Source organism: Carassius gibelio, chromosome A10, assembly GCF_023724105.1.
Source record: "Carassius gibelio isolate Cgi1373 ecotype wild population from Czech Republic chromosome A10, carGib1.2-hapl.c, whole genome shotgun sequence".
Taxonomy (NCBI): Eukaryota; Metazoa; Chordata; class Actinopteri; order Cypriniformes; family Cyprinidae; genus Carassius; species Carassius gibelio.
Window position 1 is genome coordinate 4,681,180 of NC_068380.1, and position 20,069 is coordinate 4,701,248.

Here is a 20,069-nt window from a genome sequence, read left to right on the forward strand (position 1 = left end):
TAACTTTTTTAATTGTTGAATTATTTTCTAATCAGATTTTATTTCATTGTTTTTTACATTCCAAAAAAAAAAAAAAAAAAGTTGAATTCAATATATCAATAAAAAAGATGATTTAACGGCATGTGATTAGATTCTGCTTTTATTATGTGGAACTACTTTTGTGTTTTACAGAAGAAAGTCGGTCTTGGTTTCAGAAAGACACACAGGTAATAACAAAATTGTGAACTTTATGTGAACTATCCCTTTAAATCAGATGTTCTTCAACTTTTTAATATAAAGGAACAAAAAACTAATTTTATTGAGAGCCTTCGACTAAAAATTAATGCTGCATTACAACCAACTATATTATATTAAAATGAGTTAAATATTTAACATCAAATACTTAACATTTTTGGAATGTTTAATTATTGAATCAAACTCGGTTTACATTTCAATGCAAAAATGAATAAAAAATGGCATGTTTCTCCCCTGGACTGCCACATTTCTGCTTCAAACTAATGATTGCAGAGGAATAAGAACCAGAGCAGGTTTTGTTTTCGGTTTTTCCACTTCTTCTGAAAGAGTTCAGGAATCATAAAGCTGCTTGTCCACATGTTTAAAAACAGCAGAGAAAGAGTCTGAGCGCCTGTGCTTTTCCTCTCTGTGCTTCTTAAAATAAGCTACAAATCACAGTAATCCTAGATGTGGAGCAATTCTGAAACTGTAAGTACAATATAATCACTTATCATCATGTTAAATATATTTCCACTCAACACAGACTCAACACAGACCTCTACTTCAACTCGAAGTTTTTTTGCTCCCTCAGATTCCAGATTTTCACATAGTTGTATCTCAGACAAATATTGTCCTCCTCACAAACCACACATCACTGGAGAGATCATTTATTCAGCTTCAGATCATGCATACATCTCGATGTTAAAATCTTGACCCTCATGACTGGTTTTGTGCTCCGGGGTCACCTGTTTTTAGAGTGATGTGGGATTTGTGGATGTGGTTGTGCTGTGATAGAGGAAGATGCACTCACTCTGCATACAGAGCGCATCCGTACAGTTCTTGGACTGCAGCACCGTTCCCTCGCAGTCCTTGCCGCCGTTTTTGGGAGCTGGAGCGCTGCACTCGCGCCGTCTCCAGTGAGTGCACTCTGTCCCACACGTCGACCACTTGCTCCACTCCGTCCACAGACCGTCCACTGCAGAACACACACCACAACACACTCAACCGGACAGCGTCACTGGATTACACACACTGCCTTCTATATAGATATATAGATATATATAATTCTTAACTGTACAATAAAACTTGTTTTAATTTTAAGCAATTTTTGCAATATTTTAAATAATAAAATAGAATAAAACAGAAGACTACATTTGAGACCACATTGAATTTTTTTTTTTTTATATTTAAATAAAGATTTATATACCAAATTTAATTATATTTATTTTACAAATACTAATTGTAAATTATTCAAATTATTATCCATGACAATTTTTTATGGAAAAATAAAAGATAATATAATATAATAAATATATGTTTGATACCAAATGTTTAATAAAACATTGAAAGAAGGAGTTATTTATGAAATAAATCTAATGCATGATCAAATTGTAAATTACTACATTTTTTATACTCAATAGTTTGCAATGACAAAAGTTAATTGGGAAATATAATATAATATAATATAATATAATATAATATAATATAATATAATTGAGACAACACTGAAAATGTTGGATTTTTTTAAGTTTAAATAAATATTAATTTATCCAATATAATCCTATTTATTTAAATGTTTAAAATGTAAATAATAATATTTTTACTCAAATTGTTAATTACTAAAACTATTACACTGATATCAACTTGAAATAAAAAAGTTAAACTCAAAAATAAGTGCAATATAATAAATCATAATAAAAGTTTGAGAACACTGAAAATATGAGCTATAATGTGAGATATATTTATTTAAACACCAAAACAAGGACTTATGCTATTCAACTCTATTTATTTCATTGAATTTAAATGACTTTTTTTGCAGCAGCGGTTGAGAAAGCAGCATAGGAAGCGTGGCCGGACCTGGACACAGCGGGTTGCAGGCCAGTTTCTGGATGGCTTGACCCTCACAGATGGCTCCTCCGTTCAGAGGCGTGGGATTGGTGCAGCTGCGTGTCCTCTTCTGATAGCCCCGCCCACAGCGACTGCTGCACACTGACCACTCCGTCCACGTCGACCAGCCGCCGTTCACTGCAGACGGAAACACCAGCCAGCCATCAGTTATTATTAATACATCAGTTATTATTAATACATCAGTTATTACATCAGCCAGTAAACACAGACACTGTCGCTGTCTCTTTTCACCCTATCTACCCATCTTTTCAACCGATCTACCCATCTTTTCATCCTATCTGCCCATCTTTTCAACCGATCTACCCATCTTTTCATCCTATCTGCCCATCTTTTCATCCGATCTACCCATCTTTTCACCCTATCTACCCATCTTTTCAACCGATCTACCCATCTTTTCATCCTATCTGCCCATCTTTTCATCCGATCTACCCATCTTTTCACCCTATCTACCCATCTTTTCACCCTATCTACCCATCTTTTCATCCGATCTACCCATCTTTTCATCCTATCTGCCCATCTTTTCATCCGATCTACCCATCTTTTCATCCTATCTGCCCATCTTTTCATCCGATCTACCCATCTTTTCATCCGATCTGCCCATCTTTTCATCCGATCTACCCATCTTTTCATCCGATCTACCCATCTTTTCATCCTATCTGCCCATCTTTTCAACCGATCTACCCATCTTTTCATCCGATCTACCCATCTTTTCATCCGATCTACCCATCTTTTCATCCGATCTGCCCATCTTTTCATCCGATCTGCCCATCTTTTCATCCGATCTGCCCATCTTTTCATCCTATCTGCCCATCTTTTCAACCGATCTACCCATCTTTTCATCCTATCTGCCCATCTTTTCATCCGATCTACCCATCTTTTCACCCTATCTACCCATCTTTTCAACCGATCTACCCATCTTTTCATCCTATCTGCCCATCTTTTCATCCGATCTACCCATCTTTTCATCCTATCTGCCCATCTTTTCATCCGATCTACCCATCTTTTCAACCGATCTACCCATCTTTTCATCCGATCTGCCCATCTTTTCATCCGATCTGCCCATCTTTTCAACCGATCTACCCATCTTTTCATCCGATCTACCCATCTTTTCATCCGATCTGCCCATCTTTTCATCCGATCTGCCCATCTTTTCATCCGATCTGCCCATCTTTTCATCCGATCTGCCCATCTTTTCAACCGATCTACCCATCTTTTCATCCTATCTGCCCATCTTTTCAACCGATCTACCCATCTTTTCATCCTATCTGCCCATCTTTTCATCCGATCTACCCATCTTTTCATCCGATCTGCCCATCTTTTCATCCGATCTACCCATCTTTTCATCCGATCTGCCCATCTTTTCATCCGATCTGCCCATCTTTTCAACCGATCTGCCTATCTTTTCATCCTATCTGCCCATCTTTTCAACCGATCTACCCATCTTTTCATCCGATCTGCCCATCTTTTCATCCGATCTGCCCATCTTTTCATCCGATCTGCCCATCTTTTCATCCGATCTGCCCATCTTTTCATCCGATCTGCCCATCTTTTCATCCGATCTGCCCATCTTTTCATCCGATCTGCCCATCTTTTCATCCGATCTGCCCATCTTTTCATCAGATCTGCCCATCTTTTCATCCGATCTGCCCATCGTTTCATCCGATCTATCCATCGTTTCATCCGATCTACCCATCTTTTCATCCGATCTACCCATCTTTCATCTGATCTATCCATCTTTCATCTAATCTACCCATCTTTTCATCTAATCTACCCCTCTTTTCATCCAATCTATCCATTTTTCATCCAATCTACCATCTTTCCATCCAATCTACCCATCTTTTCATCTAATCTACCCATCTTTTCATCTAATCTACCCCTCTTTTCATCCAATCTATCCATCTTTCATCCAATCTACCATCTTTCCATCCAATCTACCCATCTTTTCATCTAATCTACCCATCTTTTCATCTAATCTACCCCTCTTTTCATCCAATCTATCCATCTTTCATCCAATCTACCATCTTTCCATCCAATCTACCCATCTTTTCATCTAATCTACCCATCTTTCCATTTATCCATCTTTCATCTAATCTATCCATCTTTCATCTAATCTACCCATCTTTCCATTTATCCATCTTTCATCTAATCTATTCATCTTTCATCTAATCTACCCATCTTTCCATTTATCCATCTTTCATCTAATCTATCCATCTTTTCATCCAATCTACCCATCTTTCCATTTATCCATCTTTCATCTAATCTATCCATCTTTCATCTAATCTACCCATCTTTCATCTAATCTATCCATCTTTCATCTAATCTACCCATCTTTCCATTTATCCATCTTTCATCTAATCTACCCATCTTTTCATCCAATCTACCCATCTTTCCATTTATCCATCTTTCATCTAATCTATCCATCTTTCATCTAATCTACCCATCTTTCCATTTACCCATCTTTCATCTAATCTATCCATCTTTCATCTAATCTACCCATCTTTCCATTCATCCATCTTTCATCTAATCTATCCATCTTTTCATCCAATCTATCAAATTTTTCATTTATCCATCTTTTCATCCATTAATCAAACTTTTCAAACTAATTCTTCATCACAACTAACTGCTTTTCTATTTAAAAATTAGTATGCATTTCTTTGAATTGTAATTCATTTTAATTCTACTTCCTTACATTCAGTTCTGCATCACTTCAGTTCACACAGTGCCCTTTTGGAGCTGAACTGGAACTGAAGTCATTTCTCAATTCATGTAAAGAGGCGTCCCGTCACACTCGAGCGGCCCGTGTTATTACAATCTCATCCAGCATCCGCAGTTTCCTCACGCCGCGGACTGCCTTTCAGAGTAGAGCGGAGAGCACTTATAATTACATCAGCCTCACGACGAGGAAGAGAAGTCAATTTATTACCGCACGGGAGAGCCAAACATCTGTTAGCCAGATCTGGGATTGTGTCTGTGGGGAAAACAGTAAGCGATCGCAGCAGGTGGCTGTTTTCACTTGTTGAAGAGCTCCTGAAAGACTGGTCTGTGCTCTACCACAGGTGTCGAGGTGCAGCTTCACAAACCGTCAGCCTCGTGAACGAGAAATACACACCGCATTGTTCTTTCAACATTCAAAGCAGAGGCAGCAGCGGCGGGTTATAACGCTTCCAGCTTGTCGGCACTGCTTCCTGTTCTTAAGAGGAACATTTTCCAGCTCCAGGGATATTCACGGCAAGATCCGACAAAATACATTTCAGAGAAGACGGACTGCGACGCACTGAAGGACACGCAAGCTACCGAAACAGCTGGTTAAAGTTTCACATCAGTTTCAGACGCAGACTATTAAAGCTTCAGAGATGATCAGGATTTCAAGGTGAAACACTGAAACATTTTCAGTGCACTACAAACCACTTCAAAACCTTAAATATACACTATTTAAAAATGACTAAATAACATAAAAATACATAATGAAATAATAGAAAAATACAAAATAATTCCCTTTCATATAAAGACTTCATAAATAAAAAATAAATAAATAAAATAAAAACAAAACACTACAAAAACCTTATAGCAAAATATAAATATTAATAAATTAATCAAATACAAATAAATAAATGAACACATGGCAACTACCTAAATCAACCTTTAAATAAAAACAAATAAATAAATAAAAGACAAACAAATAATTATATGATAAAAATAAATAAACGCCTAAGAAACACAGAGAAAATAAAATACAAATATAAATATAAATAAATCACAAATACAGATAACTAAAAAATACAAACAAGTAAATAATTAAAATAACAATAAATATTATTAAACACCTAGAAACCACACTCTAAAAACTGATATAAAATACAAATCTAAATAAATCAAAACAAATTAAACTAAATAAATAATATTTATAAATAAACACATAGCAGTGCATTACACACCCCTCCAAAAGCAATAACTAAATAAAATAAAGAAATAACTCTCGCATTGTGCAAGTGACCTCAACACAGACAAACACTACACACACACAAGTCTGAATATACTTAGAGTTAGAAATAATAAACATCCTCGGATCCTCCAGTAACATGCAGCTAGCTTGTTATTTATTAATAAAGGTGTGGTGTGTTTGATTGGTGTGTGTGTGTGTGTGTGTGTGTGTGTGTGTGTGGAGGCTGACCGTAGACGATGACGGTGGCCGTGGTGCTGCGGCGTTTGGCCACGATGTTCTTGGCGACGCAGGTGTAGTTGGCGGTGTCGGACAGACGCGCTTGTTTGATGATCAGGTTGTGGTCGATGGTGATGTAGAAGTTCCTGTCGTCTGCGGGGTCAATGATCTCCTCGTTCTTCAGCCACTCCACCTGCAAACACACAGAAACACACACCGACGTCCATCCGCTCTCAATCCAGAAATCACAGCCAGCTTTCTGCTTGTGTTTCAATAAAGACAGACGTGTTGATGTGTGTGCAGAAGCTCCATAACGAGTCAATATCCATCACGTTCCCTCTTTATATCCCACAACAGTCCTGCAGTCTTCTGGATCCAATCAAATGTGAAAATACTGAGTGTGTGAAGTTGAACTCAAATGCAAACACTGTAAATGAGCTGGAGACTATAAGAGCGGCTCTGTATTTGTGGTGAGAAACACTTCTGATTTTGGGCAGAAGTCTGAGCCGAAATCCTCATCAAATGAGCAGAAATGCATGATAAACAACAGAGACACACTGACGGGCGAGTGTGTGTGTGTGTGTGTGTGTGTGTGTGAGAGAGATCGGACGCATCCAGACATGCTGCAGATACCTTTCAATTGAGTCGATGTGTCTTTATCATTCAATGCTGTGATGTAATCAGAGAAATGCTGCCATTGAGAGACGCAGAAGACAACAAAATCAATGTGGATTACCCACAAATCCACTGGGCTCTCGGCCTGCCAAGGTGATTATATGTGGCCCTCAAATTACTGAAGTAAACAGGCGAATAAAAGCCCAGAAGCGGCTGAGTGTGTGTTTATGACAGATGTGTGACGGAGCGAGTGTTTGCGGATGTGATGATGTTCGGCCCCCGAGGGACACACATCCATTCAGATCCTGTACTAAACTAATCAAAGTGTGTAAAATTCACAATGAAATCTAGAGTAAACGACTTCAGATTGTTTTGCGTGGTGATGAAGAAGCATCTTTGACTTGAGACATTTACTTAATCAAAGTTAGACACATTATCCTCCAAATGTTATAATTGTGGTCAAAAAGTGAATTTTCTATAATAATAATGCATTATTTAAATGTTAAATAATAATACGTAATAATAATACATTTATTGTTAAAATGGGAAAACATTTTTGAATAGCAAATAATAATAATAATAATAATAATTTTAGAAATGTTGCCTAGGCAATTTACTGATTTTTCATTTTACTTTTTTTTTTCGAGCTGCAAATCATATTAGAATGATTTCTGTAGGAATATTTTGTGTTTTTGTCACTTTGATTAGTTATATATATATATTTTTTTTTTTCAACCTTTTGTTTGTAATTTTTTTATATAATATTAGTAACCTCATCTATATATTATTTTCTATACTGTATTTTATTTTTTCATTTTTATATAATTTTTTTTTTTGTTTTAGTAATTTTTCTGTGTTTGTCTTCTTATTTTTTATAGGTCTCTCAGGCCATACTATTACAAAGTTTTACCATTATTATTATTATTATTATTATTATAAATTTTATTTTACATATTTTTTTATTTTATTTTAAGAAGTTTTAGTAATTTTATTTGAATCTTCTTTTTATTTTGTTTTACTACTTCTAATAACTAATATTAGTAATTTTTTGTGCAACTAATTTTTTATATTTGTATTTCAAGTAAGTCTTTTATTATTATATAATAAATTATTTAAAATAAATAATTAATGGTTGTTTAATTTTTATTATTATACACATTTATTAACAGAAGGAGATTGTCACACTTTCCTGCACATTAAGGTTGCATTATTTGATTAAAAATACAGTAAAAATAGTGAAATATTATTATAATGTAAAGTAACCGTTTTCATGTGAATGTATATTAAAGTGTAATTTATTTCTGTGATGCTCCGCTGTATTTTCAGCATCATTCCTCCAGTCTTCAGTGTCACATGATCTTCAGAAATCAGAATAATATGATGATTACTATTTCTGATTATTAATAATGTTGAACACAATTGTATTTTTACGGATTCACAGATGAATAGAAAGTTCAAAAGAACAGCATTTATCTGAAATCGAAGGAAATTAATACAAGTGGTCATTATACAAACAGGCAGAAGCATTAGGAGCCAATTAATGTTTGTGGCTCCATCAAGAGAAACTGACATCAATTTAATTTGGTGCAGCTGTGTGTGTGTGTGTGTGTGTGTGTGAGACGGTTAGATGTCTCTGTGTGATCAGGGATGAAGGAAAATCCTGCATTAATCTTTAATGGAGCGCAGTAATTGCTTTAAATGACGGCAGCTCTTAAATAATCTTGAGTCTGATCTGAACAGGAAGACTGCGCCTGGCTTCTCCTCACACGGACGGATCAGCTGTTGAAAACCAGTCCTGATAAACTAGTTTGAGTCCAGCAGACATGCAAACAGAAAGGAAATAAAAGCACGTTCACAATCCTCAGATTCAGAAGCGCCACAGCAAATGCGACCCAATCTCGGTGAATTATACACGTGCCAAAGACATTATTACGCTAATTAGAAAACATTTCACAAGTTTGAGTCGTGAGGGCACAGATCCATTCCACAGCAAGATAATAATACAAGAGAAACAACATCATTCGATGTGGGAGAGATCTTCCATCCGCAAGTATATTTCACACCTGATTTCATACTTTTTGTTTTGTTTGTTTCCTGAGAGCTCAAGACTGAACGGCAAAGCCACATTCAGATGATTTCAGAGCCATGTCATTAAAACACACAAAACAGGGTAAACACATCCACGTCTTCTTCATTTCTAAACACAAACGCATAGAAATGTCCCAGCCACACGTCTTCATTAATACTTCATATTGTTCATAATGAATGCACTCGTTTGGAAAAGACACGACTCCCTTCAGACGCGCTCTATAACGAAGCTCAAAACTGCAGCTAATGAGAAAACAGACCAACACGTCTCTCATGTATTCAGACAGAAGCAGCACTGCCCACAGGAACACACGAGTACGGTCACATCTCAATGTGTGCGAGTCTGTAGTGTTCAGTTTATAGACCTAAACTCTTACTGAACGGCATTACGTTCTGAAAGCATCTGAGATGAATTTAGGGATGCGTGAATTAAACACATTCAGGTGCTGATCTTTAAAAGAGTCTTCCTCTGGTTTCTTGTTTTGATCGATGGGGTTTATATAAGCCAAAGGTCAAAGGTCACAGACCACATGCATCTCTCTGGTGACAATTAAATTAAATACTGACGGGCAACACGTAGAGCCAAAGCCCTATGAGTTTCTTAAAAATAAATAAATAATAATAATAAATAAATAAAAATTAATTTGTAATGTATATTTCTAAAGCTAATAGCTGGATAAAAGAATTAAAATATACATTTACATAATATAAATCATGCAAGAATATTATAAATTAATCTCAAACATAATAACAATTAATAATGCATTTTAAAAATAAAAATTGCCTGTTTATTATAAACATATGTAATTTTAAATAATAATAATATACTTTTCATTTCAATAAACACAATAATCTTGAAAACAACAATATAATAAATATTTTTTAAAGAAAAAAACCAAATAATTGTTCCATTCTATCTTCTCGTTTACTTTTTATTTATTATAAAATGATCCTCTAACACTACCATTTTCTATTATTTTTCTATTATTTTGTTTACTTAATAGCGTTCCCTATTCTTTTTCTGCTCTTTTTTATTCTAAAAAGTCCTGTCACAGAGCTTTTACGTGACATATTATAGCTCTTCGGTTGGTTTTGATTGGCTCTGTTCTCTTCATTAGAAAGTCACTTTGAATAAAGGTGTCTGTTAAATGTAAATACATACATATATAAGGCAGCATGAACATTCTGCTAAACATCTCCTTCTCTGTTCCACAGAATACAGTCATTCTCAGGGCTCTGGTGACAGACTGACAGCAGTATTATCAGTTTTTAAAGCCACCAGTAGCGCAGCACAATAGCCGTGGACCGCAGCGGAGTGTTTTTCATATCCACTGAAGATAGTTTCCAGTCCTCTGGCATCTCCCTGGACGAGTCTTTTCTCAGAGCGCTGTGGGTCTTCACCACACGACTCTGCAGGACCCCGGCTTCCCGAGCCGCTGCCTGAATGAAAGCACGGCTGTCATGGCAACAGTGTGAGCGTGACCTCTGAACCCTGTCTTTATCTGAGCGTTCTGACAAGAGCCTTCGAGAGGCAGAAGACATGAAAACACAGAGCTCTTTCTCTGCACACACTGAAGAAGACAGGTCATGAAAAAGACTGTCAGTGAGGAAGCAGAAAAACTAACCAATAATGACCTCAATATTAAATACATAATATATACAGTGCCTAATGGACATATTATAGTATCACAATAAATAAATAAATAAATCTAACATTACTTAATATTATATTTATAATGACATCCTCACTGCAGGTTGGATGATATCATATATAAATAATAAATATACTGCATATATAATCACTACTAAACAATATCTGAATAAATAAATATTAAAACATTACTAAACATATCTATGATGATCACTGCGGGACCTGTTCTAAAATTATATATATATATATATATATATATATATATATATATATATATATATATATATTAATTTTAAAATGATATATTATACATATCATATAAATGACTAGAACCAGGCCATGTCTAAAATATAATAATAATAATATATAAAATAAAAAATAATAATTAAAATTATATATTTTAATATTAAATAAATAAATTTTTTACATTATTTAAATAAATATAATATACAGTGATATATTAAATATGTAGTGAATATTGGTTACTTTATATTTATAAAATATTATATATATACACGTTTTTTTATTTTCATGATGAGCTTTAACCCCATTTCTTTTACGTTTATTTATATATTTATTTTTTACAGAAATTACTGATTTGTTTCCGCAGACAGAAGGGAAGCATATGTGAATAACTCAGTCACGTGAGATGATTCATGTGAATTACCCAGAAGCCCTCGCCGGATCTCAGAGTGCCAGGATGGGCTTTGTGAGGGTTCGATCGGAGTCATAAAAGCTGAGGCTTCATCTGTCGAGAACAGACGTGGACTTCCTGAAGCGCGTTTAGAAGAACTTTCCAACTGGATCGAGTCTGCTCTCATTGCCCAACTGCTGATTATTTCCCTCTGGATATATAGATTTCATATTATTACATGAAGAGTTGGCTTCCAAAACTCTAGAAATCCATTTTGATTAATTTGAGTAAAATGCGTTTTCTTTACCAAGAAAGTGGCAAGATGCAAACCAATATTTTCTGTTTCAAACATTCACATGCATCTTTAGATTATAATATCATAAATAATTCAAATCCAGATTTAGATTTTCAGAGATCAAAACTCAAGCAACACTCAACTTGTATGCGAATATGTAATTTGCACATAACGCAGTTTTTCAAATGAAATGGTGCGCTGTGATTGGTTGAGTGTACTGCAAACACATACGAGCTTCATCACTGTGTCCGTCATGTGACTCTGTTCCTCTTTCAGCTTGAACTGATGGTAAAACTAAGGACATTGTTTACTTCATTACATTTATTTTGAAAGAAGATGCTAGTGATTATGGAAAGGGGGCGTTACATTTCCGACGAGTGCTTGCGGTGTTCGGCCAATCACAATGCACTGGGTCAGTTGGCCAATCAGAGCAAACAGCTCTTGTCAGAAGGAGGGACTTTGTGCTTGAGAGAGGCGGGGCATAGAGGATCTACAAAAATATACAGTATTTGTAAAATAATGTGTTTTTTGAACATTAAAGCATGTCAACATATTCTATTACACCAAATACACAAAATAATGATCTTTAAAAAAAAGCATCATATGACCGCTTTAAAGTTGCAGTTTGTAAGTTTTGCCTCTTTGTCGCCATCTCTGTTTGAAAACATGCAGTTGCTGATTCTCGCCTACATCTTGGAATATATGACCCAAATAATAATTTTCACGTCTGCAATGTTTGTTCTGACCAACTGAGGAAAAAAGCATTACAATAAATTGCACTAACAATGGTGATTTCATCTAAATGAGCTCATATCACATCAAATCATGCAAATTATTATTGTTACACTTTATTCTCCAACTGTTAATGTTAACAACATCAGCATTGCGTGACTATGTGATTATAGTGTCTCTAATCTCTAATTGTCATACTGTTCGAATTATAATAAGAAATTATTTTAACCCAAAAGAGAAACTATGCTCCCTTCGATACTTTTTGTAATCCCAAGCTATCTGTAATAAAATGCATATTAAAAACTAGAACATAATTTAATTTTATTTACATGTTTCATAAACACATAAACCTTTCTGGATTACAATATGATACAATTAATTATTGTAGCTGCAGTGAGACAAGGCTATAAACAACCACCAGATGTGAATCTATCATTAAAGTTATATGATACCTTCTAAATATAAAACATTGTATAAAAAATTATATTATTTAATATATTTATAATGACATACATTGAATCATTAAATATAACTGTGAATATTACTGAGATATTTTGGATTAGTATATAAAGATATAGCATAAATATAACAAATAACTAGAGCTGGGCAATATATTAAATAGATATGAAATATACCTTCAATATAAAAAATAGTACTATATTATTAAATATAAAAAAACAAATATTAAACATTATTTAAATTAAATTATTAAATATATTAGATTATATAATATTTAAAAATATAAAAAGTATATATATATATATATATATATATATATATATATATATATATATATATATATATATATATATATATATATACACACACACACACACACACACACACACATTATTATAAATAAAAATGATCATTCTTAAAAACATGCATCCCAATTAATTTTGAGAAGAAAAATCATGCATTGATTTTTAGCCCCATTTTTATTACATTTTACTTACTTTAAAAACTGCTGCTCCCATAATATTAATAATAACAATGAGTTGCTCTCGTGTATTTTTGATTACATTTAGGACTAACACCCACCGAGTGTCTCCAGTCATTTAATAAATCAGATGAGCACTAACTCATCATCTAAAAAGACAAAGACAGACGATAATCTCAGATTATCAGGAGTTTAATTTCAATCATTCTCCATTTTCAGCAGATAAAATGACACTCATCCTCGAGCTACCAAAACGCCGTTATAGAAACGCTGAAGTAAAGCTGGAAACAATTAGATGTAGAAGTACCGTGGTTAAATATACAAGCATTTGTTCATGAGGGAAACACAGAACAAACTCCAGAGCAGCGCGGGACGACAATAGACGATTCCATTACAGCATAATCCAGATGCATAATCAGATTGTTTTTGGGGACGACACAACCCGGCGGATCAAACACTCATTCTGAACTCCATCTGCTGCAGGAGACACCGTCTCCAATTTAATAAACGATCGTAGCACAACTCCATACAAACATACTAGAACAGACACGAGCATCTGCTTCTCTTGGGGAGTTTACAGACCTCTTGAAAACACCCTTTTTGAGTTACAAAAAAGCAGCAGCTAAATAAATAAATACATAATGTTTGTTTTCTAAAATGAGTAAACAAGCATTATTTGTAGACAGTTATTTTATTAATATAATATGTAATGTAATATTGTTTTATTAGAAATACTTTCTCTTTGGAGTGTTACAAGCTCTTGATGCATAAAGAAGATCTGTAAAGATGCAAAGACTAAAGCCTCGAATCCAAAGAGATATTCTTTATCAAAGTTAAGACTCGTCCACACCCTCCTAAAACGCCTTGTTTAAACACGCCCCCACATCTCTACATCACTATGTGGGACGCTTAGCAAAACGCCGCCCAAATGTTCACGCAAAGAAAGAAGGCGTACCTTTTATTCTCTCCATTGCTCCAGTGTTTTTTGACATCTTTTGAAATCTTGGAAATGTATGGCGATAGCCGATATAAAGCCGATATGATTTTTTTTACAATTATTATTAATATTCAAGAATTTTGAAATCATTTGACAATGGATTAAAAAAATTAATGTGTAAAATAAACATACTTATACTTTAGATGACAAGGTATTTTTCACTAATAAATAAATATTTAATACAAATATAATAAAAAGTAAACACAGTGCCATCAAAATAAAAGTTTGACGTGCTGTCAAAATAAAAGTCCCACCACGAACACTTTTTACAAGAACAGTCTGGTGCTTCTGACTCACGGTATGTAAATACGTTCACATATGTATTTGATTTGCCTCAATGATTCACACACACAAGTTTTGAGCAGTGTAGAGTAGAGCTTGTTGTTTGTCATTTCTCCGATCACAAATGCAGACATGTTTTATGTTTACGCAGCACGATATGCAACGCAACTCATAAAAAGACATTATAAGTTATTATAATCAGTAATTATGTTCCCACTGGATGCAACAACTGCCTTGTTTGTAATTGTTGGTGTTCTGATAACAGTATATGTTGAGGGGCGTAACATTTCCATCAGACGCTTGAAACGTTTGGCCAATCACAACGCACTGGACAGCTGGCCTATCAGAGCACACCTCGCTTTTCAGACCGATGAGCTTTGTAAAAATCTATGTGTTTCAGAAAGGCATGGTATAGAGGAGAAACAATAATGTACAGTATGTGGAAAATAATGTGTTGTTTTAACCTTAAACCACATAAACATATTTCTTTAGACCAAATAGACCAAATAATGTTCTTTTTAGCAGCATTACATGACCCCTTTAAAATAAAAGGATATAATAGTAATATTAAGCCTTTATTTAGATGTATATTTACACAGTTGTTTGCATATAAAATCTAAAATCATTCAAATGCCTGTGTCTAAGAGAGAGGATCAGACAGGAAGGAGTCGGACGGACGGAGCAGCAGTGACATTAAAAACAGTTCATCAGTGTAATGGATGTGTTTCTTTGGTTTAGCAGTGAGGTAAGTGTGAGTGTCGTCTGGAGCCCAAACTCACCTCACTGAGACTGACTCACTCTGACACACACACACACACACACACACACTGACAAACAGGCACAGACAGACAGACAGAGAGACACACACACACACACACACACACACACACACACACTGACAAACAAGCACAGACAGACAGACAGAGAGACACACACACACACACACACACACACACTGACAAACAAGCACAGACAGACAGACAGAGAGAGACACACACACACACACTCTCTGTCTCTCTCTCTCTCTCTCTCTCTCTCTCTCTCTCTCTCTCTCTCTTTCTCACACACACACACACACACGCCTCTCCAAACCTGCCCACCGCTCACGACGGAGTCAAAGAGCAGCCGCCCACTTCTCTGCTTCTGGAAGCTTTTCTAACGTTCATTCACTCCACAGGGATTTCAAGAGTCAAGCGAAGCAGATACGAGATGAATCACAGCATTATTAACTTTGAGGAAGAAATCGGATCCAATGAACCACTCATTTCATGAATGATGCATGAAAATCAGAAACAATACAACAATATCAAGCTACTGACTTCTGGAAAATATTCTACTTGCTTTACGTTTACTGCAAAATATTCAGAAGATCAAAACTTTAGGTTTCTGAAGATCATGTGACACTGAAGACTGGAGGAATGATGCTGAAAATACAGCGGAGCATCACAGAAATAAATTACACTTTAAAATATATTCAAAGAGAAAGCAGTTATTTTAAATAGTAATAATATTTCACTATTTTTGATCAAGTAAAAGCAGCTTTATGAGCAGAAGAGACTACAAAATCTGCAATGCGTCATGTTTTTTCCTCCAGATTTCCACGTCAGGTTTAAGGGAAGTGCAATTTTTAAGAGTGAATTCTGCTCTAAAACACTTTCTCAGAACAAAGATGAAATCCCTCGTGTCTCTACAGAAGCAAATATCATCAGTGAACACTTTCAGAAATACTTCTGCACACATCTCAAGCTTCAGACGTGATTCATGACCCATCAGCGTCTGTGAACGTGACGCTTGAGCTCCGTAACAAACACTGACACGTCAGCAGAATGGACTGAAATCATTGAATTGTGTTCTTTTATGTGCGCACACATTCAGCATCCTCTCTGTCTGGATGTAGTTACCCAGAAGGCCGGTTGGTTATTTGGCACTGTGAATGTGCAGGATGTCATTAACGGTGGACCTGCAGCTCTGACGGCGTGCTGTTCACGGCCCTGCGGCGTCCTATTTACGCTCTCCAAGAGAGAAAGAGCTCTTATTGCATTGCGTGATCCATGTAATTTCATTCCTGACTTGTTATTCTTCTCATTACGTGCCTGAATCTTTCCTCCCGTCCTCCGCAATGCTGCACGGAGAGAACGAGAGACAGCGGATCGCTTTGATTTGAGAAGCAGACGCCTGTCACATTTAGATTTCACACAATAATGAATGCATGTTTTTATGAACCTATAGACCTTAAGATGCATGCTGGAATTAGCTTTGTGGACATATAATTCCTCTGATAAAGGAAGAAATTGTTCTGAGTTGGTGGAATTGCTGGGAAACGGTTCATTTGTTCCGTCAGCATCTCCACCTGCAATAAAGCTTTCCGGCTTCTGGTCACTTCACTCGCCTTCTCCAGGTCAAACGTGGGTCCTTTCAGAGCCAATCAAAGGAAACCAGCGCCGATCAGCATCCTCCCCGGAGAGAGCGCTCTCATCTGACCCATAATGCTCTCTGGTTTTCACTGAACGGAGCTCGTGTTTGGTTAAGTGCTGCTGGACGCTCATTCAAAGAGCTTTTGACTGATGAAAATGTGATAACGGATGAATGCTGAACCATATATTCAGTCATTATGCAAAGGGATTTAAGAAAGTCTTCAGTACAGAACCAAACGAGGGCTATAGGTTACTGGAAAAACTGTGATAGTTTGTTTTGAAGTGCTAAGAAAAGGAAAAAATATATACAGGAGTTTTCAACCAGTTTCTTTAATAGCTATATTCTAGAATAATTAATAATTTTAGAGTTACTGGGGTGAATTTGTTGGAGTGATTCTGCATAGAAAATAAAAATAATAAAATAAATGAATATAATAATAATAAAAACAATACAAGCTACATTTTAGATACATTTTTTATTTTTTTTTAAAGAATTTTAAATAATAATAAATGCTGAATATAAATAATTTAAGTAAATGTTTAATTGAACAAATTGTCAAGAATTTTAAATAACAATACTAATAATAATAAATGCTGAAAATCTACATTTTAGATTTTTATTTTAAATAAAATGAAGAATTAAATAAATTAAATAAAGTTTTTTTTAACAAGAAAATACAATTTCAGTCTGTGTACTTCAAAAGTACATTATATGCTGAAACACGAGTACAAAAGATTTCTATTTCAAATAAATGCTGTTCATGCTGTATCACTTTAGCAAACCAATTAGATCTGTGCAACCCATGCACTTTTTCTTGCACGACTGCATTGAAGCATCCATTGCAGATACTTATTTTATTTCTGAGTGCATTCATGACTCACAGCTCAAAAGGCTGTTTCACATTTTCCCATTTTTCCAGCCCAAACAGGAAATAAACAACTTTCCCTGCAGCCAGAAAAAGCCGAAAGTCATTCTGTGATCGTTCAGAAGGAAACATCCAAACCTGAGTGAAAAGCAACAGCGCCGCATGAAAGACGACGCTTATCTGCACACGGCTAAACGCTGCGGCTTCTCTAGAATATTCCACCAGCAATCCCCCCGTTCTGCTCTGAATATCCCAGGTGCGTATATAAACACATCCCACCTCTGTCAGAGACTCGCTTTAACTCATCCAGGACTCTATGCTGAACAGTTCACAAGTGGTTAAATTTAAGAGCACCTTCTGATCAGTGGCCAAAATATACAATTATTAAAATTACTTAAGTAATACTTTAAAAAAATGCAACTAAAACCACCAGTAGGTGGCGATAAATCACTGTGTTTTTAACTGAATCATTCATTCAATCGATTCGCTCAAAGCAGCTGATTCACTGAATCACTGAATCACTTGATTCGTTCATTATGTTTTGTTCTGACATGCATCAGCTGTGACTTTGTGTGAAACTATTTTTGTTGCTGAAATTAAACAATATTGTGCTAAAATATACATCACTTGCAGTGCAGATGCATTTGAAGTTGTAGTGGCATTAATTTATTTTTATTTCCTATATTTATTCATTTTTATTTGTGACATGAATGTGCAATATTTTAGTTGAATGTTTTTAGTTTGTTTGTTTTTTAAGAGATTTTTGTTGGTAATTAATTGTAATTATGGAATAGCTATGATTCATTTATTACCTGGAAACCACCTGAAAATTAATTTTACAAATTAAACTGTGGGTAAATCTCGAATGCTTTGGAGCAGAGACTTAAAATTGGTCTAATTTAAAGGAAAACAACTTTAAAAAGGAAAAACCCCAAAACGCTACAGTAGATTGTTATTATGAAGAATGAACAAAAAGATTAATTTTTTTTTTTTTATGTGAAACAAGTTTTACTCTAAAACTGTGAGAAAATGTATTATTATTTTGTTCCAAATTTGAAGTTGATATCACAAAAAATTTGTTACCACGAGTAAATTCGTGCCTGTGATTTTTTTGTGCAACTATCAACTATCAAAAACATTTCATATTATTTTCATCTTATTCCGATGAAGTAAAAAAAAATATATATAAAAAATTTTAAAAAGTTAAAGTTTTTTGTCAAAAATGACCGAACAGCACAGAAGGTTAATTTGAATCTCCTGATGAGCCCCAAACTTTTTCACAGTAATCGTCAGTAAAGCCTTGCCTTCTGAGGATGCAAGCGAGCTAAAGATAGCCTTCGGTTAACGGTGATGGTTATAACAAGTGTTAAGATGATTAAACACACAGCCAGAGGCGTTTATGTTAAACCTGCCTTCCAAATCTGTCCACAGATGGCTTAAGCTGCCCGGAGGAGGTTTGGCTCGTGGATTGCGGCCCACTCTACTCTCGCTGTCATTGCAAGGATGAAAAAAAAAAGACCGGATGCTTTGAGAAAATCCTTTCCAGCCGCCATCTATTAATCCTATTTAGCTCAAACTTTCTGGTGTTGTTAGGACGAGTTTGTCTGACAGCCCACTCCTGATGTCCGAATCGATGCGACCTGTGTAGCTAAACAGGAATTAACAGCTGGTTGCTGAGCTACATGTTTCTCAACAGAGTCTGGCGGGTAGCTGAGGAGATTGAGTTACCTACACATCAGTTTACTGAAACAAATGTTAATCTCTAATTCAATTTCAGATTAATCAGCGGAGAGTGCAGCGCTCTGTGTGTGTGTGTGTGTGTGTGTGTGTGTGTGTGTGTGTGTGTGTGTGTGTGTGTGACGGATGAGCCGGTACCTCAGCAGCAGGTATTCCTTCTGGCGGGCGGCACTGGAGAAGCACTTCCTGTTCGAGCGACACTTCCTTTCCCAGAGGCTCCTGGTCGAATGTTTTCCTGAGATCTGTGAAAGAAACACAGATGAATGTTTTCATGTGAGTGAACACATATTGAGTCCTGGTCAAAAGTCTCTTTTGCTCACTAAGGCTGCTTTTATTTTAATAAAAAATAGAGTAAAAATTGTGTAATAATTTTAGAATTTAAAACAGCTGTTTTCATGTGAATCTGTGTTAAGGCGTAATTTATTTCTGTGATGCTCCGCTGTATTTTCAACATCATTCCTCCAGTCTTCAGTGTCACATGATCTTCAGAAATCAGAATAATATGATGATTTACTGCTCAAGACACATTTCTGATTAT

At 35.3% G+C, this 20,069-nt stretch overlaps 1 protein-coding gene across 2 annotated transcripts in view; it reads right to left on the bottom strand.

The window, feature by feature from the left end:
- LOC128020894 (netrin receptor UNC5C) overlaps positions 1-20,069 on the bottom strand; it is a 156,273-nt gene that overhangs the window by 49,556 nt on the left and 86,648 nt on the right. For both annotated transcript variants that reach the window (XM_052607694.1, XM_052607693.1), the window contains exons 4-7: positions 19,670-19,773; positions 6,293-6,473; positions 2,071-2,238; positions 1,025-1,189 (exon numbers count right to left, since the gene is read on the bottom strand). In XM_052607694.1, coding sequence (XP_052463654.1) covers positions 1,025-1,189; positions 2,071-2,238; positions 6,293-6,473; positions 19,670-19,773 — 618 coding nt within the window. The remainder of the gene's footprint in view (positions 1-1,024; positions 1,190-2,070; positions 2,239-6,292; positions 6,474-19,669; positions 19,774-20,069) is intronic.